Source organism: Hypomesus transpacificus, chromosome 13 (assembly GCF_021917145.1).
Source record: "Hypomesus transpacificus isolate Combined female chromosome 13, fHypTra1, whole genome shotgun sequence".
Classification (NCBI taxonomy): Eukaryota; Metazoa; Chordata; class Actinopteri; order Osmeriformes; family Osmeridae; genus Hypomesus; species Hypomesus transpacificus.
In genome coordinates, this window is record NC_061072.1 from 3,859,605 (window position 1) to 3,883,117 (window position 23,513).

The following is a 23,513-nucleotide window of genomic DNA, read 5'->3' on the forward strand; positions in this document are numbered from 1 at the left end:
TGTAATACTTGAGTTTTCCTTCATGGCCAGAAACCAGACATCCAGTGTTTCACTGTGAAGCCAATACTGGAGCTGCCACCCAAGTTCCAGAACAAGCAGGTGTCAGAGCAGATAGTGAAGTATGGGTCCTCTACTCTTCCTTTCCTCCCTCCCTCTACCCTCCCCAGGGCGCATTCACCTGCTCAGCATTGAGACAGACGGACGGATGGATGGATGCTTGGGTGGTTGGATGGATGGTTAGATGGATAGAAAGAAGAAATCATCAAATAGGCTCTAATGAAATAAGTCCACATCACTTTGTCCAGCTCTGGTTCCGAAGTGTAGAGGACAAACAGAAGCAGGCGAGAGAGAGGGGGAGGGAGAGTGGAAAAAAGAGCTCACCGGGGGAGAGTTGAATAAATCTAAATGTAAATGTGTGTGTGTGTGCGGCGTGCAAACAGCGTTTGACCTTCCCTGTGTACCCGCTGTTATTGAGTCCAGCCTCAGAGCTGCAGTCACATTGCTCTGCACCTGTGACACCGTTACTGCTCCGGCAAACCGTGCCAGCAACCGACGAACAGCCCTTCTGCGAGCCAGCCAGCCGCCCGCACACACACTCTGCTGGGCACCTCAGGACAAACTCTCTAGAAACTCTCGTGTCATTATACTTGGGTGTTTGCTGAATGAATTTTCTTTATTTTTCCAAAGGATAGAAGGGTATCTTTTGGTAAATGTGGTTTGGTGGTGACCTTATCGCTCACTCACTGGTCTCACACACACACACACACTGGTGCCGGTGTCCTGGGTATCATCCCCCGGCTCTGATCTGTGTAACAGAACAGGCAGTCTGTTTGCTCGTCTGGTCCATATGTCAATATGAAACTCTGTTAATGGACAGGATTAGAGAGGCCCTGTGTAGAGACTGATCTGTGTAGAGAGCGATGGTCAGACCAAACAATTTACCCTCTCTCTTTCTACTCTTTCTTTCTACTCTCTCCCACCCTCTCCCTCCCTCACACCCTCTCCCTCCCTCCCTCCCTCCCTCCCACCCTCTCTCTCCCTTCCTCACACCCACCCTCTCTCCCTCCCTCTCTCTTTTCCTCCATCCACTCGTCTCATTTCTCCCTCTCTCCTTCCCTCCCGTCTTTCATACATGCATTCCTCCCTCAATCCTTTTTTCCCTTCATTTATTTATTTCTACAAAATATCTCACTATCCTTCTCTTATCTCTTGTTTTCCTCAATGGGAGGTCAGTGATGCACAACAGTAGTGTTAAGGGCTCCGCCACATCAGTGGGCATAGATGGGGCCAACATAGTCCAGCCCATCCCAGACCCTGCTCTGCTCTGCCAGTAAAGCAAGGGAACAGGGATACATCATTTATCCACGGCGCATCACAATCTCCAGCATGTTCAAGCGCTGCATGCTAGAAAAACATTCCTGCACAAAACTTAAAGGCAGATATTGAATGGTTTGTTTGATATTTTATTCATGTCAGCTTGCTAATAGCTCCGACTCAACACAGTCAACAATATGTGGTGTCTTCTGGGAGAAAGGAAGCAATAAGCTGTGTAGTCAAGTAGTGGCACACTGCTTTAGTGAGAGACTGTACTGCTGGTGTTTGTGTGTGCGTATGTGTGCACGTGCACAAGCATATGTACCAATACTGTACTATCATCTTCCCAGTGTGAAAAGTCTATTAACCTGTGGTGGTGGGTTCATTCCTGCCTGCTAGCTACCCTGTCACACTGCTAGGCAGCCTCCTCCCACTTCAGAAGGACAGTCGCTTACTTCAACCTTTAAAAGGAGTTAATTTCCTGTGTGTATGAGGGTGTTCTGGCTGCAGACAGCCAGGGGAAGTGAGGCTGGAAGTCTGTCCGCTCCAGGTCGACCCTGGAAGTCCTGTGTTTGACCCACTCGGTGACACTATCAAGTCGCAACATTTCCAAACGGTTCAAACGACTTCTTGTCTCCCCCCGCAGCTTCTACACGGTGAACGAGGTCCATAAGTTTCAGTATTCCAGACCGGTGAGGAAGGGGGAGAAGGATCCGGACAACGAGTTTGCGGTAATACTTTCATGTTTGTTATATCTCTCTCTCACTTTCTCTCAGTCTCTCTCTCTCCTTCAGGTTCCTTTACAAGTGTCATTACATTTGTTTACTAGTAAAAGCCAAGCCCTTTGTGTAATAGTTTAACATTAGGGTAGTGATTTTGTATTGTATTAAGCTTTACCTAGCCAATTACTCATACCTATCTTTCTAGGTCATCTGTGTACTGTGTATCTGATGGCTTGTATCTTACAAGGGATAAATTAAACCAATTGTGAGCTACAATTCTCATTGACACATGATCAGATCAATCAGACGTTATTTGACACTTCCACAGACAACATCAGTTCCTGTCCCTCACCATGCTGATTGTGTCTGGCCATTTTTCACCCGTGGCCGAAACATAAACCCCTCTCCTCTTACTGGGAGTGGGACCTCCCAGGGGGGGCTCCTTAGTCAATACATCTGATAGCGTGGGTGGAGTGGTACGGAGGGTTAGAGCAGACTCTGTTGCCGGGTCATTCAGGGATGGTGTGTGTGCAGGCTTTAATGAGCTGTCTTAGCGGGGCAGCAGATACTTCTCCATGGCTTACACAAGGCCTGGCTGCTCCTCCTCCTTCTCCTGCTCTTCCTCCCCCTCCTCCTCTTCCTCTTCCTTCTCCTCTTCTCCATCTCTTTCTCCTCCTCTTCCTCCTTCCCCGTCCTCTACACCCTCCTCCTTCACTTCCTCTTCCTCCCCCTTCCCCTCTTCTTCCCCTTCCTCCCCCCCTCCTCCATCCCCTCCTTCTCCACCTTTTCCTTCTCCCTCCCCTCCTCCCTCTCCTCCTCTTCCCCCTGCTGCTCTTCTGCTCCTCCTCCCTGTCCTCCTTCTCCTCTTCCTACAGTACACCACTCAACCTGTCAGACACTTTTAGTCCACAGCCCCTCCCTTCCCCCACTACTTCTTATTCGTCATCAGGCACAGCTGCTCAGTTTTGACTGTATTAAGGTAAACACGGTTATACCCACAAGCTGTCCCTGGTTGGATAGCGAGCCAGCACTCATCTGTTCCCCCGTGTCCCTGGTTCCACCGCAGAACATGTGGATCGAGAGGACCACGTATGCCACGGCCTACAAGCTGCCTGGAATCCTGCGCTGGTTCGAGGTCCAGTCTGTCTCCACGGTAAGGGAGAGAGGAGGGAGGGAAAGGGATAAATATGATATGTGTACATAACCGGTATGGACAGCACTATGGACACAGGCAGGCCAGGCTGGTCTCTTGTTGCATATACACCTACAGCCCAACGCTGCTAATTGGGGTGTGCTTGCCTCGGCGAGCACAAACCATTGTTATCTCACATATATATTTGATTTACTGATGCACTTCCTAAAGGTGCTTCTGCGAAAAAATTGATACACAGAAAGGACCCGTACAACTAAGAACTCTCCGGATCCCAAAGGTTGTTACTGTTGATGGAATGATCTGGATTCCATGCCACAATCATTCAAGCCACTGAAAAATTGTCAGGGGATTATTTGCATTTAGAGTTGCCTAGGGCCAGTGAGTCGTGGGCTTCTGGGTAGTGGTATTGACAGGAAGTGAGCTTGGAGACGGGGGGAGGTGGATAGCAGGGGCAGTCTGTCTGTTTCCTCAGTGAAGGGGATCTACAGTTTCAAAGGAGGCTAGACGCAGACCCACTTGCTTTTAATGTGCTGTTATTTTATCTGAAAACAAACAGGGTACTTAGCCTAACAAGGCTTCGTTTAGTATTCCACACTCAATTAACGCTTTAGTTGTCACTTTTATCGGTCCCTTTCATGTCAGTGGCTGTTGAGCCTTTTTTTTCTATCCCACTCTCTTTCTCTGTCTCTCTGTTTCTCTTTTTCTCAGCTCTTTCTCTCCCTCTCTCATAATTCTCCTCTCTCTTTATTAAACTCCGCCTCTCTCATATCTTTCCTCTCTTTCTCTCCCTCTCCTTCTCATATCTCTTCTCTCTCTTTTTCTCCCCGTCTCTCGTATCTCTCGTATCTCCTCTATCTGCCTTTCTCTCTTTCCTCTCCTTCCGTCTCCTTGCTTCACACTGTACTCAACACCACACACACACCCACACACACATATATACATACACACATATACACGCTCACACATACACACTCACACTAATGCACACATACACACATGTACACACACATTCTTACACACACCCCCGCTCAAACACATGGCCAGAGGGGTGTCTGATTGCCACATCTCTTACTAGCTGTTATATTGTCTGTACTTTACTTTATAGTATACTTTACTCATTGTATGTCTGTGAACCTTCCCCTTCTACCATATAAACAGATTAAAATATTTTTTCAAGCTCAAATAGTCACACATCCAACCATCAAACAAATGGAATGTGGAATGAATTGTGCAGACCCAGTTGGCAATGCCAAACGACTAGCCTTTATTTATTCAAGTTTTCATTTTGGTCCGAATAAGTCTGAAGGGAGACTTAACGCAATAAAGCCATCCATCTGACTGCAGTCTCAACTCAGGCCCCGAACGAGCCCAGATTGGTTGAACACAGATTGAGGATTTTGCAGGCGTTTTCACACGGCTCCTCTATATTTGGGCTGGCACAACCAGGCGTTGACATTCCACATCCCCTTTGTTTCTCAATTGGGATTAATTTAAATAATCTCTCAGGAGATTATTATTTTCAGAAATCAAATCAGTGTAGGATGCTCGTTTAATCCCGGCACTAGTGTTTGGCGGATTTGAGAGAAATCCCTGGTGCAGATGGGATGAAGAAGAGAAACCCACAACCTATCTCCATTGTTCCAGACAAGCATCTCCCAAGAATGTGGCGACTCCTAAAAGACAAGTCACCAGTCAAATACTTGTTGTGCTGGGCGTTAAGACTTGTTGTGCCGGGCATTAAGACTGACCACCTTCATGTCATGTATATCATGGTGTACCGTGGTAAGGTACAAGTTATATTAATACTGTGATTAAGCACCAAACTTTCTTTTCAATTATTTATGATATAATTTCTAAGGGTCCCAAACCCCATGTACAAATGTCTTCTGTCTGTTTCATGATGTTGGACTCGCCACAGTGTAATAACTTTTGTGTCTAGAGAAGTTCAGTTCGGCACGGGTCAGTGATGACCTCACTTCCTCACCCTGTCCCCCCGGGTTCCCCCCGTTCTGCAGGAGGAGATTAGCCCCTTGGAGAACGCAATGGAAACAATGCAGCTGACCAATGAGAAGATCTCCAGCATTGTGCAGAGACACCAGAATGACTCCAACCTTCCTATCAATCCCCTCTCCATGCTGCTCAACGGCATAGTGGACCCAGCCGTCATGGGCGGTTTCACCAACTACGAGAAGGCAAGAACAACACGCCACCTGATGGCACACACACCTGATGACACACACACACACCTGATGACACACACACACACCTGATGACACACACACACACCTGATGACACACACACACACCTGATGACACACACACTAGAGGTGTGAATCTTCACTGATCTCCTGATTCAATATCTCGATGCATCACGATGCGTCAATTAAATTTTTCTATTAAAGCCATATGATATTTGACTTGACAGAATGCATTAAGATACTGTATAGTTCAATATAATAGTTTTCTATATTAATTCATATGGTTATGTTTTCATCCAAAAATACAAGTACAACCCCAATTCCCAAAAAGTTGGGACGTTGTGTAAAATAAAATAAAAAATAGAATACAAGGATTTACAAATCTTATAAACCCATTATGTTATTCACAATAGAACATATAAAATGTGTCAAATGTTTAAACTAGTGCTGTCAGTTTAACGCGTTATTAACGGCGTTAACGCAAACCCAAATTAACGGCGTCAATTTTTTTATCACGCGATTAACGCTCTTTTTGACCTAGCAAACTTCGTAGTTTTTTTTCACATTCTGTTGCAACAACCACTGACGTTAGAAAAACTACAATACCACACCGGATCTAGCTAGACAGGAAACAAAACAACAGGCACGCCACACCCACTTTTTTGGGCTTGCGAGCCGGCTAAACAGTCGTAGCAGAGCCCGTTTACGGATATTAGACATTCTCTGGTTCTAACCATTCTCTAGGCTAACGTTATGTTTTGAGTTGATTGCCAGCGCCAGACGCCGAAATGGATGCCAATAAGATTCTGAATGGAAAGTTTACTTTAAAAGGTTGCCAAATGGTTCCATTGACAAGACCAAAGTGATCAGTGTGTTCTGTCGTTGTGAACTGAGCCGCAGGGAATGAGCTATCATCGCAGCACGTCGTGGAGTCGAAAATATAATTTTGATGGCACACAGCCAAGCACACAGCTGATGCGAATTCTCCGCCTGCTCGTCAAAGCCAGGCGATTGCAATGTTGTTTTCAATTTTTAAAAAAAACATTTGCACGAAGCAATCCGAACCACTTTTCCATGTCGATAAGAGCATTACAATTTGAAAAAAGAATGGATGAAAAAGAAATCAAGGGACATTTAAAATAGATACAAATGTGCGATTGAGATTAATCGCGAGTTAACTATGACATTAATGCGATTAATCGCGATTAAATATTTTAATCGTTTGACAGCTCTAGTTTAAACTGATGAAATGTACAATTTTTGGGGAAAAGTAAGGTAATTTTGAATTTGATGGCAGCAACACGTCTCAAAAAAGTTGGGACGGGGGCAATAAAAGGCTGGATAAAGTAGGTGTTACTTAAAATAAACAGCTGGAGGAACATTTTGCAACTAACTAGGTTAATTTTAAACAGGTCAGTAACATGATTGGGTATAAAAAGAGTATTTTAGAGAGGCAGAGTCTCTCAGAAGTAAAGATGAGCAGAGGTTCACCAATCTGCTAAAACCTACATCTACATATTGTGGAACCATTTCAGAAAAATGTTCCTCAATGTAAAATTGCAGACTTTTAATTTATCATCATCCACAGTACATAATATTATACAATTATTCTGAGAATCTGGAGAAATCTCTTATGTGTAAGGGACAAGGGGGAAAATAAATTCTGCATGCCTGTGATCTGCAGGCACTCAGGTGGCACTGCATCAAAACAGGCATGATTCTGTAATGGGAATCATTGCATGGGCTCAGAAACACCTCCAGAACTCATTGTCTGTGAACATTGTTTGTGGTGCCATCCACAAATGCAGGTTAAAGCTCTATCATGCAAAGAAGAACCCACACGTGAACATGATCCAGAAACACTGCTATCTTCTCTGGGCTAAAGCTAATTTAAAATGGACTGAGGCAAAGTGGGAAAATTGTTCTGTGGTCAGACGAATTAAAATTAGAAATTATTTTTGGAAACCTTGGACGCTGCGTCCCCCGGACTAAAGAGGAGGGACCAACCGGCTTGTTATCAGCGCTCAGTTCAAAAGCCTGCATTTCTGATGGTATGGGGGTGCATTAGTGCCTATAATATGGTCAGCTTGCACATCTGGAAAGGCAACATCAATGCTGAAAGGTATATACAGGTTTTAGAGCAACATTTGCTTGCATCCAGGCGACATCTTTTTCAGGGAAGGCCTTGCACATTTTAGGAAGACAATGTTAAACCACATCCTGCATCTGTTACAACTGCATGGCTTTGTTATAGAAGAGTCCGGATGCTGAACTGGCCTGCCTGCAGTTCAGAAATGTCACCTGTTAAAAACATTTGGTGAATCACAAAATGAAAAATATGACAAAAACCCAGGACCGTTTAAGCAGCAATAAGCATGTATCAGACACAAAAGGGACAACATTCCTCTCCCAGCAACTGGTCTCCTCAGTTCCTAGACAAATACAGACTGTTGTTAAAAGAAGAGGAGATGCTACACAGTGGTGAACAAAGCCTTGTTCCAACATTTTTGAGACGTGTTGCTGCCATCAAATTTAAAATTACCTTATTTTTTCCTTAAAATGGTACATTTCATCTGTTTAAATGCGGACCCCTGCAAGTAAGCAAGCACACCCTACAATTTCCCCAGAAATTGTACCCCCTCTAGTTATTATTATTAGGTTCATTTTGAGTCGGACTTGGATATGTGATGCATTATGACAACATAATCTCTCATCATGAGCTATTTACTGGTAAACGTCAGGAGTAGGTATTGTTTTTATGGTATTTCAACATTATTTGCAGGTCTCCACTCCCCCCTCACCCATGAAGCTGCCTGCCTATACAATTTTTTTTCGCTCCATGTTTATGGTGACATTTGGCATCTGTGTGAGAAATCCTGCTGTCTAGTGTTCCGTCATAAAAAAGGCATAGTCGGTTGGTTACCATTATATATCACAAGTCCAAATGGATCCATTAGTGTCAGTAGCAAGAGTCTGCTGTGAGATAGGGAGGGAGGGAGATAGGGAGGGAGGGAGGGTGGGAGGGAGGGAGATCCCATTCTCCCAGGACATCCCATTCTCCCAGGACATCATCTTTCTGTAAAGTAGTGGAGGTGATGCGAAAGAGAAGAATGTCTAGGTTGAATCAGTTGTGTCATATTTTTTGCACTTTACTCCCCCTCACCTCCCCCGCCACTGTTTTAACTTCTCTCTCATCCTCTCTCCAATTCTCTCTGCCTCACCCCTCTCATCTGCCCCCCCTCACTTACCCTCCTCCTCTGAACCACATTTCTCTCCTCTTTGTTCCCCCACCTTTACTCAATCTCCCTTCCCCTTTCCTCCCTCTGCCCTCCCATCTCTTCTCCCCCTCTCCTCTCTTCTCCTCCCCTCCCTGTCTCCTATCTTGTATCCCGGAACCCCTCAGGCCTTTTTCACAGACAGGTACATACAGGAGCACCCTGAAGACAAGGAGAAGATCGACAAGCTGAAGGACCTCATCGCCTGGCAGGTGAGACCACACACCCTCTCCTCTGGAACACACATCCCATCTCCACTGGAACACACACACACCATCTCCATTAAACAATCAGTATTTTATTACAGTATATACCACATAAAAACAACTGAGGTTGACCAAAGTTCTGTACAAAACATAAAACACAACAATCAAGACATGCAATAACAATAAGCAATACATTTACAGAAGAAAAAGGAAGAAAGGTGAAGGAATTTTAAAAGCCAAGTAGCATGGATATGTTTTGAGGAGAGATAGTTAAGGCAGTTCTATAGACCAATTATTTGTTTGTAAACAATCGGGATGTGCGCGCACTGTGGCTGCAGAAAACCGGGAAAGGATGGCATTTTAAATGGCAAAAGGAACACACGGATAATACAAATAGTTAGATTTAAAAAGACCAAAAGCGTCGAGGAGGACATGCCTCTAGGAGAGAAAGCGATTACCCAATGATCTGTCGCATCAGAATTTTGATTTGGGTCACGAAAGTCTTGAAATTTGAGTGACAATGTCGCCCGGTACAGACCGCATAGTCGAGCGGCAACCATGTCTTCACGTCATGTCACAAAGTTCATAATTTTACACTTTTACAGTCAATTCTACATTTAAAAAGTCGAGCAGGGCAGCTTTCAAGAGATATGGGAATTCTGCTTTTAGTCAGCTGGTCCGATTATTTTTCTGATTTGTTTAAACTGGCAATCTGAGTGAGACTACATCCCAGTTACACTGTTTTGACGTTAGCCTCAGTCAGACTCGCTCACTGGCAGTGTGCACAATGTTGTATTTCACTCCATTCTACACCAGAAACGTCAGGGAGGACTGCCTAATGTAGATACCAGTCTGGTGAAGATAGCCAGAATCTCGGATTTCTTTAACCTGTCTGTTTCATTCGTCATTTGCCTGAGAAAGCGACCTCCGTTAGCCAGGCTAGTTTTGCCCAATCACTTGGACAGGCTATTTAAGGGTATCGGGGTCAAGTGACTTTTGTGCTAAGTGAACGTAAATGTATTTGTCCAAAGGCCAAGAGCCTCAAAAAGTTAATATCAAGCCCTGCAATCCAGTGGCCAGAGATATATGATGACCTGAACGACACTCCAAGAGTAATAGAACGGGGAGAAGTTCGTATTTTGCAACCCACATGCGCAGTTGAGCCTGCTTGACAGTTGTGTGATGTAGGGTGATAATTGGTCTATTGTGTGGTGGAAGACTGCTGCATAAGTGTGGTCCAGGAACAGCCAAGACACGATCACCACTATTCTTACGTTTAGACCTGGGAACACCAAACAAGATCTAGGAGATCTCGATGTGATGTAGGGGGTGCAGCAAGTCAGAGTACTGTGGCGCCTGGTTATGGAGAGATTTAAAACATTAACATTTTAAAGTCAATTCTAAATTCAGCTGGAAGGCAGTGCAATGAAATCCAGAACGGTGTGATGTGCTCAAAATGAGCGTTTCCCCTTAAGGAGCCTAGTCACAGCGTTTTGAACAAGCTGAAGGCGTGAAATAGAGGACAGGGGAGCGCAAATGTAATGTGAGTTACAGTAATCCAGACGAGAGGTAACAAAAACACGGATTACTGTTTCAAACTTGCTAAATTACAAGAAATGGCTTAACCTTAGTTAGCAAACGTAGATGATGAAAACACGATTTTACCATAGCACTTCTCTGATTATCTGCTCCATTGGAACACACACACATTCCATCTCCTCTGGAACACACACAACATCTTGTCTGGAACACACACACCCACCATCTCCATTACACACCCCAGCCTCTCCTCCCAGAAGTCCTCAAATATGCTGGGCTAGAACAGTGAAGCGTGGGGGACTTGGGCTCCTGTTCTATATGTCACAGCATTTATCTGTGACCCAGAGGTCTGCAGGGTCAAGCATAGCAGCCTAGGAGCTCCGCACAGGCTGCTGACAGCAGCCTTCAGATCTCCAACCAGCATCTCCCACTGCTACCATGGGCAGAACCTTGCAGGTGATGCTAACTGAACTGAACCCACCGTCGCTGTGTGTGTGTGTGTCTGTGTGTGTGTGTGTGATGGGGCGGTTAGCAGAACTAAAAGTAGGAGAGAGTTGCTGCTGAAGCAAGCAGTCTGGAGGTAGTAGGCTCCTACTCCTCTACGATGAGAGGAGATGGGCTTGTTTCTGCATGGTCTGCATCATCACTGAGCCTGGGTGAAGTGCACACACAGCACCACACTCTCACAGCGTCATGTACACACGCACACATCGTTATGAACACACACACAGCATCGTGAACACACACACACCGCATCATAAACACACACACACCCACACACTGCATCATGAGCCTACACACATGACCTCAGTCACTCACAATGTGTTCATAATAACATCCTCAGCCCTAAAGCAGCTCATTGTTGTTTCCAATCATGTCACCCCTCTCCTTAACACCACAAGCTTTAGTATGTCAATACCCCCCTGAAGAGCTGTGATGTTGCACCGTCTGAACCAGCCACACAGAAACAGAGATCAGGTGGCTACAGTACCACCATTATGTGCTGGAGACTTGGCAGGGAACAGGAATGTAGGGGGCATCTGTAAGGATTACCTCCTACTGGGTCCCTTCTTGTTGGAACAGAAAGCAGCTTTAATTAGGAGTTGTTCGTCTTGTTTTGCTGAATCCTAATTGGTCATCCCAGAGTTGAGTTTTTGTTGTTGCTTTCCTCTGCAGAGCACCGGAGTAGAATATGAGAAGTTTCTACACCCCTGTTCTGTACGAGGTGGCTTATACGGCTGCAAAATATATCTGTCTAGACGTGGATACACTATCATTTCTCCTTAGCGACTTCCGTCGAGGTATAAGATGTAAGAAATGAATTTAGTTCTGACAGATCTCAGACTTTGTCCATTTGACTTTGGCATGTGGGGAGGGGTGGGGGGGTTGATGAGCCATCAATACTTTGGCATTTACACTCGAGCAGGCTGTTTCTGCGGTCAGAGGACATGTCCTGGGTATTTATATCCACCTGCCAGCCCACATATGATTCATACAAAGCAGCACGCAGACAGTAATTTACAAGACATGTCAATGGAATATCCTCCTTTTTAAACCCATTTATGCTAGAATACAACTCCCACCAAGTTAAGTATGAAAAGAAATCCCAAACTGGAATTGTTTTGAACTGTATTTATAAATGTATTTATGTCTGTGAGTGTTTTGGCGTGAGCTAGACATCTTAGTCTGTGAATCACAGGAGGTTGTCGCGAACGTTCTGCCCCCTCAGCCATAGAAGAGGTGGCAGTAGCGCTCCCCTAGCAGGGCGGCTCATGTCGCCCATCCTTGGTGGGCTGCTTGAGCCTGAACCGCTGCAGAAGCCCACAGCAGCAGCATTCAGGAGCTCAAAACCTCAACGAGAGGTGATCCGTTTCCACGTCCCTGCGGTCGATGCCACAGTAGTACACCCCTGGGCCGGTGTTATTGACTGGCTTGTCAGCGCAGATTGACTGGAGCCACATAGAAAGCCGGACGAACAAAGTACGGCTTGCAGACAGACAGACAGACAGCTTGCCCATCTGTTTTTTTTATTATTATTATTATTTATTTACTTTAATCTTTTGTCACAGTCTCTGCACCCTCTCTCTTTCAAACACACATAGACACACACACACAGGGATGATAGAGCCTGAATGCCTTTAATCCTGGATCATACCAGGCACCTCAAACACCATCTGGCTGCTCCACATGCTCCCTGGACAACAGTCTCTCGCCACCCCTCTGTTCCCTGCCCTGGAAGTAACCCCACACCCCGCAGCCAGCCACAGAATGGAGGCAGGAGCTCCTCTCTCTTCTTCTATGGTGTCATATGGTGGGTAAAGGTTAGCATCTAGTTAGAGCTGCAGTCCCTCCGGAGTCCAATTAGGCAACATTAAACACTGGCGTTAGGGGAGGCCTCGCAGGGGATGACTGTTGTAGATCTTTTCCAGTGCCTTCAGATGGGATGGAACCGCGCTCCTGTGTGTCAGATATAACGTTGATGTTATGTCTTGGTCGGGTTCGGAGGTGTCGTTGTTATGCAACGTGCTGGTTCTTCCTGTCCCTCGCCCTGTCCCCTCATCTCCGGGGGAGAGAGAGAGCACTTCTGTTGCCATGCCGCCACTCTGCTGTTATGTCATCTTGGATGGCTATAAAAAGACGTGGGTATCCTGGGAGACCTGGGACTTGCCTCTGCTTTAATTATCGCTCCTGTTACTCTCACTCTCTTTATTGTTTTTTCTCACTTTGTCTCACCCTTGGTCTTTTTTCTCCACATCTGCCTTTCCCTTACTTACCCTCTTTCTCTCTGTCTTCTCTCGCTCTCTCCCTCTATCTGTCCGTCTTCCTCGTTCTTGCTGCCTGTTTCTGTTCTGTCTTTCTTTTTTCTCTGCCTCTCCCCATCCTGCTCTCCCCCCTCCCTCCATCTCTCTTGTGTTCTCTGAACAGTTCCCTGTGATGTGAAGGTGGTTAAGGGGAATCCTCTGGGTGGGGGGCACCAGAGCTCAGGCTCGTTTGTCTCCACACAGGAAGTTGCTTCGGTTTGTTTGTGATATGGGGACCCGAAGCACACAGGCGCCATTCTGGTCCAATATAACCCCGAGGCATGGCCCAAACAAGCCCTCCGTCCCCCCTCCGCCAACCCACTAGAGCTGTTGACGCATTGCCACAGTGTATATTACTGAAGATTGCATCACATAAAAGGGTGCAGCTCTGTCTATCCTGGCTGGGTAACAGAGTGAAGCCAGACCAGTTAATAACTTAGGAAGCAGCAGGCAGAGGAGAAAATATAGGACTAGAGGAAGTTAACGCACAGAGACACACATTCTCTCTCTCCAAATATGTATCTTGGTTTGTCTCTATTTCTGCCTCAATTTCTGATTAGTCTCTTTGCGCTTTCTACTTCTCGATTTCTTTTTCTGTTTTTCCCTCTCTTTGTCTCGCTCTCACCCCCTCTCCCTCTATGCCAGACTCTTCACACACAATTTCTTGAGCTCAGAGCAAATCCCTCCCTCCAGCTGCTTTTGGCTGTAGATACCTTTGTCATAAAAAGCCCTGTGCTCTTGAGATGCCGGGGGCAGAGTGTACTGCAGAGGCTCACGCAACATCTTTTGTAATGAGATCTGTCTTCGTGTTCACTGGAGTAACACAAAGAGCAGCACAAGAGCATTGTTCATATTTACCTTGAGCAGGACTTCTTAGGGTCATTTCGGTCTTGATACTTGATACTACTTGTTATGGTATTTTTCAGCTTCTTGTTGGTCGAACACAAACTTGAATTCTAAAAGCTTCCAGAATTTTCACCGAATACGAACAAAAAACATCTGTATTTCCACTCTGCAGAGAAGCTAACTCTCTACACCCCCCCCAACCTCCTCTTGCCAGATATCGTTAGGAGAGTGACCTCAGATAGACACCAGCAGTGTGTTTCCTAATTCTGGAGTTTCAGGTAATCTGTTGCGTTGTGTTGTTCAGCTGCTCTAATGCTAGACGACACAACTAGCCTGGATCCTCTGTAGCCTCAGACGTGTGTACTCGGTCATCATTGAATCCCCACATCTGATATTAGTGTGTGTGTGTACGTGTGTCCTCTCCATCAAAATAATACCCTGGAATCCAAGAGGACCATCTCACTGACTCTTGAGAGGGGGCAGTTGTCGGGGGATGAAGTGACCATGGCAACCAGGCATTTGCAAATGCCTTTTTTATAATGAAGAGAGTTTATTTTCCGAGCGGCTAGGGGTCGGCAGAAATATGTACGCTCACACACACACACACACACACACACACACACACACTTACACACCCTGGGCTCTTGGGCTCTGTTGTGTGTCCAGTGGTGAGACTCCGTTGTTGTGGGATCTGTGGGGATGGTGTGCCATCTGAAGTATGTCAACATGGAATGCAGCTTTTCTTCTGTGGTTTGTTTGGATGTGATGAGCCTGTGTGTGTGTTTCAGATCCCCAACCTGGCGGAAGGGGTGCGTATCCACGGCGAGAAGGTCACAGAGGCCCTGAGGCCGTTCCACGACCGCCTGGAGGCATGCTTCAAGCAGCTCCGTGAGAAGGTGGAGAAACAGTATGGAGTCAAGACCTTGGTAAGACCACCCCCCCCCCCACACACACACACACACACACAGCTCATCCCTCCTGTCCCATGCAGCTTACTCCACCACCAATATCAACAAAAAATTGCATCCAATAGGACTGTAGAACAGCCCAATCCTCTTGTTTTGGGTGTAAGAATATTCACAGTGATTTACAATTAGTAGAGATGGTTACTGAAGGGCTAGGCTCAGTTCTTCCCATCGCTCGCAGCTCTCCTCCTAATACTTTCCCCTGTGCTTTAATCCTCTAAATAGTTAGTGGGGCTCCCCAAGTCATCTGTGTGTGAGAGGGGAATCCCGCTGTTGAAATCCCCTAGCTTCTCTACCGCCTTTGCTTATAATGATTAGCCTAGCTTTTAGCTAGCTGTCTCCACACAGGAACATGACAGAGGTCTTAGACTTTGAGGCCATGGTGTGACCTTTCAAAGAGAAGAAACCAGGACTTATCTGGGACTTAAGAGTGAGCGTTTCAAAGGACACATTTGGACACAAAGGCTAACTGAAGATGCCTTCTCCATGCTGCAGTGCCCTTCAAATTTATACCAGTAACAAGAATCATCAAACAATTTCCCGGCTGTGAGCCAGGAACATTTTGAAAAGCGTTGAAAATGCTGTCTTCACTGACTGAAACAACAGTTTTAATGTCATCAAACTGTACATTTTTCACTAAATAGACAGGATATAGGTTGTGTCCATTTTTTTGTCCGTTTTAGTTGAGGATTAAATGTGCTGTAGGTTTATGTGGTGGATGGAATGACAGGTTTCTGTGAGAAACGGTCAAGGGTTTAACATGATTTCTCACTTTGTGTGTGTGTTGGTAGCCGTCGGTGGACGAGCGTCGGGGGAGTCGTCCTCGCTCCATGGTGCGCTCCTTCACCATGCCCTCCTCCCAGAGACCCCTGTCTGTGGCCTCCGTCACCTCCATCTCCTCTGACAACTCCCCCTCCAGACCTGGTTCTGATGGGTAAGCCCCTCACCTGACACCCCCCTGAAACACCACACCTGCAGCCACAGACGTTCAGGCCCACCATTCTACACAACCTTAAAGGCAGGGTCGCTAAGTTTTACGAACCCACATAGACACACACACAGGGATGATAGACCAAACTATCCCACCCCTTTCCACAAAGTCATGAACGCGCTGAGCTGCCTGACTACTGCCAGGAGGTAGGTATGTCAACAAGTAGCCCGTCCAATCATTGCATTTGGTCCAAATGCCGTCTAATCATTAAGGTTGTCTGAACTTAAGGATTCGTCATGTTTATTACAGTTCTGCGAAACCCACATAAATCAGATTGATTTAGTTGGACTGTCAAACCTTAAGATGTATTGGTTGCAATCGGGATGTGAAGTTTATGTCAGCAAATATGACAAAGTGCATCTCCACAACATGACAAACCCTGCCTTTAAGGATCCAAACTGATGCTTCAGTATTGGAATGTTTTCTTTTTATCCAAATGGTTGAAACATAACACTCCAACCCCAACACCTGGTTACCAGCAGGAAGAATTCATCCATGACATAATGTGTACTTCTTACACTACCCACCCCACACACACTCACATGTCCCCCCCACTCCAGTTTTACCCTGGAGCCCCTCCTGCCAAAGAAGTTGCACACCAAATCCCAGGACAAGCTGGACCGCGACGAGCCTGAAAGAGACCGGAAGGACAAGAAGAAGGAGAAGAGGAACAGCAAGCACCAGGAAATCTTCGACAAGGACCTGAAGACCACCGACATCTCCTTGCAGCCGGCCGAGGCTGTCATACTGTCAGAGACGGTGAGAAACCCTCCCGTCCTGAACTCCTCCCTGCCCCTCCACCTCCTCCTCTTCTCTCCTCCTATCTCCTTCTCGCTTCTCCTTCCACCCTCATCCTCTCATTTTGCTTCATCCCGTCCTAAGTCCCCTTCCTCCCCTCTCCTCTCTGCCTGTCTCCTCCTCCTCCCCTCTACTCTCTGCTTGTCTCCATGTCTCCTCCTCCTTCCTCCTCTCCTGCCCTCTCCTCTCTGCCTGTCTCCATGTCTCCTCCCCCTCCTCCTCCCTCCTCTCCTGCCCTCTCCTCTCTGCCTGTCTCCATGTCTCTTCCCCCTCCTCCTCCCTCCTCTCCTGCCCTCTCCTCTCTGCCTGTCTCCATGTCTCCTCCCCCTCCTCCTCCCTCCTCTCCTGCCCTCTCCTCTCTGCCTGTCTCCATGTCTCCTCCCCCTCCTCCTCCCTCCTCTCCTGCCCTCTCCTCTCTGCCTGTCTCCATGTCTCCTCCCCCTCCTCCTCCCTCCTCTCCTGCCCTCTCCTCTCTGCCTGTCTCCATGTCTCCTCCCCCTCCTCCTCCCTCCTCTCCTGCCCTCTCCTCTCTGCCTGTCTCCATGTCTCCTCCCCCTCCTCCCTCCTCTCCTGCCCTCTCCTCTCTGCCTGTCTCCATGTCTCCCCCCCCTCTCCTTCACAGGTGTGGAGCATCAAAGCTCTCCCTCCCAGAGGGATTAAGGCATAGTTAATGGAATTAAGATAGGGATCAGAACGGGGCCCTGGGGGTGGAGGGGTGGGGTTATCCCTGCAGGTGCATCCACCCAGCTGCCCTCTGATTGGCCCCTAGGCTTCCTGGTGACGGGGAGGGGGTATGTGTCATTTGGAGTGAGTCACACTACAGAGGCATGGATAAATAAAGTCTAGTACACCATCAATGATCGGTGACAACAAATATGGTTATTGCGAGCCATCATGGGTCTTTGTGAAACGGGACCCGCTTCTGCTAATACAAAAAGCTGGCTTCATATTTGCATGCTCAGGGAGAAATGAGATGGGCAAAGTCAATGAGCAAGAAAGCAATTTTCCCTGAAAACGTTTTTTTATTGATCTCTCCCTTGTTATATTTTAGTTTACACACAATTAGTTTTTTGTATAATACATCCCTGAAGGAGATTTTCTATTGACTCAATGTGTCATTTATTTGTCTTCTGTCACTACTCCAAAATGACTAATATAGTCCTGCTGCTCACTGTGTGTGTGGTTGTGTGTGTGTGTTTGGTTGGTTGTGTGTGTGTGGTTGTGCGTGTGTGTGGGTGTGTGTGTCTCCACAGATCAGCCCCCTGAGGCCCCAAAGACCAAAGAGCCAGGTGCTCAACTTGCAAGGGGTGGAGCGTCGCCTCTCTGTGTCTCCCGGACCCCCCTCATCCTCCTCCTCTGCCGGCCCCCCGCCCATCACCCCCAGGAACAAGATCTCCTTCAGCCTGCACACAGGCTCCTGTGAGTAGCCTCTGCACAAACACACACTTACCTGGACCCTCACCACCTGGCTATCTATGGAGCTGCCTGTGTAGGCCTGTTTAGCTTCAAGCACAGTGTCTCACAGGACAGCAACACTCTGTTAACAGGCTGGCTGTCAAAATGCCTCTGGTGTAAAATGTTACAGTAGAGTTGTTCAGCACTTCTTCTGATCAATGCCCCCCCCCCCACACACACACAACCTTTCCACAGCTGTGGAGCTCAACGGGACGGGCTGTAAAGGCGAGACCCCGCCCCCCCTACCGGTGAAGGGCAGCACGGCCGACTACGGGAACCTGCAAGATAATCAGGACTCAGCCAGCCCCTCGACGCCGCCCCCTCCCCCGCCACATCAAAGGGTAGGTGTGACCACCCGAACGGAAGCAGCAGCTCCTTAACGATGCCCCGTTAGGCCCGTGCTAAACCTGACAGCCTCTTCCAGGCAGGGACGCTGTGAGACTGACTGACTGACTAAGTGAGCGAGCGAGTGACTGAGCGAGCGAGCGTGTCAGATACGTGCGTGTGCTGAGGCCGCCTCTGGCCCCACCAGCGGAGGAGACGGTTAGCCATGGCGACGCCCCTCAGCCATTATTTACTCTCTCACCCTCTCTCCTTCAGGAACGTGATTGATTCGATGATTACTTTACCTTTCACATCCATCAGGTGCACTCCCCACCTCCGCTCATTCATCGGAAGCTCCTCGCCGCGGCAGCAGCGCCCCCCCCCGTGACTCTCTGTTAACTAATCGTATTTATCCTCTGTCACAGCCACCAGACAGGTAGTAGAGTGGGCTGGTGTAAGTAACATGCATGCGGAGACCAGACAGTGATTTAATACGAGCAGATGTTCCTGCGCTAGACTGACAGCAGGCAGGGATCTTAGTCCTTGACTCAGGAACAAAGACGTTGTCGTGTATGGGGGGAAACCGCATGAGACGCTGGGAGACGTTTCTTGTCCTCACCCATCAGGAAGTCAGAATTTCAGAACTTTTGCCTTCCAGAACAGTGAGTCAGGCTTCTGTACTTTCTTTCCGTTGATGTTGTCCATTTTCTCTCCATCCCTACTCACAGCATCTGCCTCCACCGCTGCCCAGCAAGACCCCCCCTCCACCCCCACCCAAGACCACCAGGAAACAGGCATCCATTGATTCAGGAATCGTGCAATGAGCAAAGACACTGGCCTTTCCAGAGACCGACCTCTCTTCTTCCCAAACACACAAACACAACACGCACACACAAGCGGTCTGACAAGATGAATACCTCACTGCAGCCCCTGTACTCTGATTCTACCATTGCCTCCAGTGGGGTGACGTCTCCCACAGGGAATGTGTTGCAAACATCACTGAACGTGTCATCGAAACGCCTTCCTCCCACAACCTGCAACAGGCCTGACGTCGTGGTCACACCCTCTCTAAAAGACATGAGAGCACACTGATAGTCTTATTTTATTTCAGTGGTTATAGCTTTTTTGCCTTCTTTTTTTAAAATCCATATTCCTACTATGTACAGAGGTTTGTATATATGATTTTATTGTATTTTTTTTTCTATGTGGCTTTTATCATTATGTTTTCTGTATTAACATGACAAAAGGTTGCTTGGCGTTTATATCCAAAAGAAAGGGCTTCTTAGTTTTTAAATGACAGGGACAGTAAGTACAGTATGCCTGTCATTGATTTTACTGGTCAGATTGTGTTTTTGGAGTGCACACCATTAACTCCTTCCCACTTCATCATCATCATCATTGTATAGTATGTGCTATAACCTTGGATTTAAGTAACAATGACCACCCCTCCTCACAATTCACTACTGACTTCTGAATAAACTTTGCAAATGTATGTTTTTCTTTTTTTTAACATGTTGTGGCCTCATTTGATTTGACTTTCAGCAGTATGCAAATATTTGCATCGTTCCATGGAGCCATCCCTGTGTTTCCTATCTTGATTAAAGTGTGAGAAGCAACTGTCTATCTAATTAACTGACAGCAACAGTAGCAGTACTGGATTATCAGAAAGAGTCGGTCTCAACTGGAGGGAAGCATTGAGCTAACTGTGAACCCTGTATGGAATTGCAGTCTAGTGAACAAACTCCCACCAAACTACCATAGCCATCTTTTTTATCGGAAGGGATTTTGGTGGTCAAAATTCTTGCCGTGTGGAGCCTACACAGAGTAATATACTTCTCAGTAATACAACACTAAGTTCCATCAAAAGGTTTAATTGTGATCTCATAATGTTGTGTGCATTGTCATAATTCTGTGGGGCTGAAGGTATGCACATCATTGGACACAATGGGACACATTCCCAATCACAGTCAGCAAATGGCCGGTCAGGAAATGGTGAGGCTTCCCAATCAGTTGTGTTGCTCTGATTACCACAGCATCCCTTTGAATACACAGTCTAATCAGCGTGACTAGAAGTGCATTCCAGTACTTGGTAGACAATGGCGTGTTTGTGACATTTGAACACCCCATGTTTGGTTTTAATAAATATTGATTGGGATTTACAATGTTAAGTCAATGCTTTGTCTGTAGCTTGTCAGCATCAAATTGATTTATGCATTTTACTGAGCTGCAAAATAAATTAGGTTACTTTGAGTCTCGGTGCAATACACAATAGCTATACGTCTCAAATGAAACCTATCAGTGGAGCTTATGGCACATGCTTGGGTGCTGGAAATCTTGATTGATGAATGCTAGCTAATCCTATTAGCTCACAGAAAGAGATCTTCCTGCCAGGAGTCTTGAAAACAGAGTGGCTTAAAGCACATAACACTCCTGCCATTTTGGAGAATGTGGCCTTTTATATGCTTCTCCTCAGGGTTGCTATGGCTACTGTAGACATTGTGCACTTCAACGCTATTTTGAAGATAAAAAGCCATTCTACTGCATCTGGAAAAGCACACAATTCAGGTATAGTTTTGGAGAACTCTGTTCTGGGTGCAGCTTTGTCTAATCCAACAGTGAGAAACCTAGCTGTGGAAGCAAATTGACTTTATTATATTTCTGAACTTGTAATTGGAACTTGAGGTCCGTGTGTAGCCTACTGATACAACACATTTCAAAGAAAACCTTTTTTAATGGCACCGTAACTCCTAGTCTCGGAGCTGCAGTAAAAATGTCCTATTTAACCTTCAGCGTCCCATAGGTCTTTTTCTATTCCAAATGGTATGTTTTGTTTGCATTTTTACAGCTCTCATGGCCAGTGCTATTAAGCTGGGTTTGCGAGGGTTGTTTGTTGTGCAAGCCCCAGGTGGCGGGAATGACGCAGTCTCAGCTCTCTTTCATTCTACTGTCTACACTTAGTGTAGGTGTTTGCCTAAGGAGAAAAACTGTCGCATGTATCATTTGATGTCTGTTGTATATTTACATTTTCCCCAAAGCTCACACTTTAATTAGTCTCTGGACGTCTTTTTCCTTATGTGTAGCCTATCTGAGAAACACTAAATATTGTGGGGTGGTTGTTGGTTTCAGTATGTTGAGTAGCCTACAGATTAGAAACAGATCAAGCAAATAGCCTACAAAGAACTATAACGGTATTCCAAAAACATGGAAAGAGACTGCTAGAAAAACTGTATGGTGCTTCCCATGGACTTTTTACCAACCTGACACCATGATCATCTTTTTTTGCACAGGCTAATCTTTATAATAATTGTTAAGGTTTATTATCAGTGACAACAAAGGCAACATCTTAAACAAACACCATTACAGAGAATTTGAAATTTCAAAATTTTTGTGATGCTTTCATTTTCCACCGTGCTTCCAACTGCACCGTGTTCAATGAACGTACAAAGATATGTAGGGATTTAAGTAAAAAAACCTGACTTGAATGAACCCAACAAATCAGTCGTGTCTAAAACTGTGCCATAAAGGTACATTCAAGTTCACGCAATCACTCATTCAAGACAGCATCAAGTGGTCTTAGCTGCACGCTATTCTTAGGCAGACCGGGAAGTTGCATGGATCAAATGGATCCAGGTAGGCCTACACCACGGCAAACAACTATGGTAAGAGTGCCAATGTTCACGGCCACGTGACCTATCACTGAAACACTAAACACCTTGGTTGAAACCTTATAGATAGACCTTTAATTTATTTTTAAAAAGCATACACCCTCAAAACACATCTACATTTACCTGACAGCGTTTTATATATAGGCAACTAACACATTACCCAATACATTTTAAAACATTGTTTCCAATATGGAGGATAGAGGCATGTGGATTTAGAGACTGGTCCATAAACTTTTAGCAAATGCACAGTAACTTTTATGTTGCTATTATCATTCTCTTGGGATAATTTTGATTGAAACATGTTGTTCTGCATAAGCTAAATGTTTCACATAGTGGCCTATAATAACCATGTTATTAAATGCAGGATGTGTAAGTCTATATTATCATTTATCATTATATAAGTTAGCCATTATATATATCATTACATAAGAAAGTTAGTCTGACTAACCAAAATAAGCCTGGCTTGTTTGGTAAGCTCGCTTTATGGATCGCCATGTTTACTCAGTTGTAGGGCCTGTGTAGTTGTTCAATCAGAAAAAATAATTGTGGTCAGAACATCCCTTACGAACTAATGTGCATCCTCTGTGTCGGTGTTGTCTCCTGCTTTCCGCCTAGCGTGAAGCCGAGCCTGTTATCTGTCTACATGATGAATTGCTTTTCCAACACAGAAAATTGTGTAAATAATAAAAATGCAAGGTTTGCTATCATACCAGTGTAATCTTCTCTCTTTTGCAAGCCTAGTAGCCAAACTAATTCATCCTCAAAGGATTTCTTAGCCTATAGCTGGTGTGGCCTGCTTTGCTTACCACAACAAAACTACCAGGGCTCAAAACTTTAGATCCACTAACCTGATCTACAGAGTCTAAAGAGGCGCTGCCATAATTGAATTTAAGGAATTCCATTATGCTGTTTTAGTGTATAGGATAGTTGAAAACGATCAATATGAGAGCTAAGGATTCCCATACTGACATTGGGCTATTTATCAGAAGGTTATTGGTTTGATTCCCGGCTGTAAAAAATTACGCTGTGTCCTTGGGCAAAACACTTCACCCTACTTGCCTCGGGGGGAATGTCCCTGTACTTACTTTAAGTCGCTCTGGATAAGCGCATCTGCTAAATGACTAAATGTAATGTAAATGTGTACATACTTAATGAATGCAATAGGGGTTATGCGGAGCACTCAGCGTTCGAACCGGAAAACGGATGTAATCGTTTCCGCTTCTCACTTCTGTACACATCTGCAGCGCTAGGTGATCCAAAT

The 23,513-nt window shown here is 45.9% G+C and overlaps 1 protein-coding gene across 1 annotated transcript in view; it reads left to right on the forward strand.

Moving 5' to 3' along the window:
- The window catches only part of dock1 (dedicator of cytokinesis 1), a 201,741-nt gene extending 180,992 nt beyond the window's left edge, over nt 1-20,749 (forward strand). The window contains exons 42-52 of the mRNA XM_047032175.1: nt 38-119; nt 1,961-2,045; nt 3,103-3,189; nt 5,205-5,381; nt 8,791-8,874; nt 14,843-14,980; nt 15,811-15,953; nt 16,571-16,769; nt 18,062-18,227; nt 18,459-18,604; nt 19,316-20,749. Of these exons, the coding sequence (XP_046888131.1) occupies nt 38-119; nt 1,961-2,045; nt 3,103-3,189; nt 5,205-5,381; nt 8,791-8,874; nt 14,843-14,980; nt 15,811-15,953; nt 16,571-16,769; nt 18,062-18,227; nt 18,459-18,604; nt 19,316-19,411 (1,403 nt within the window). The 3' untranslated portion in view covers nt 19,412-20,749. The remainder of the gene's footprint in view (nt 1-37; nt 120-1,960; nt 2,046-3,102; nt 3,190-5,204; nt 5,382-8,790; nt 8,875-14,842; nt 14,981-15,810; nt 15,954-16,570; nt 16,770-18,061; nt 18,228-18,458; nt 18,605-19,315) is intronic.
- Nucleotides 20,750-23,513: the final 2,764 nt, after the last annotated feature.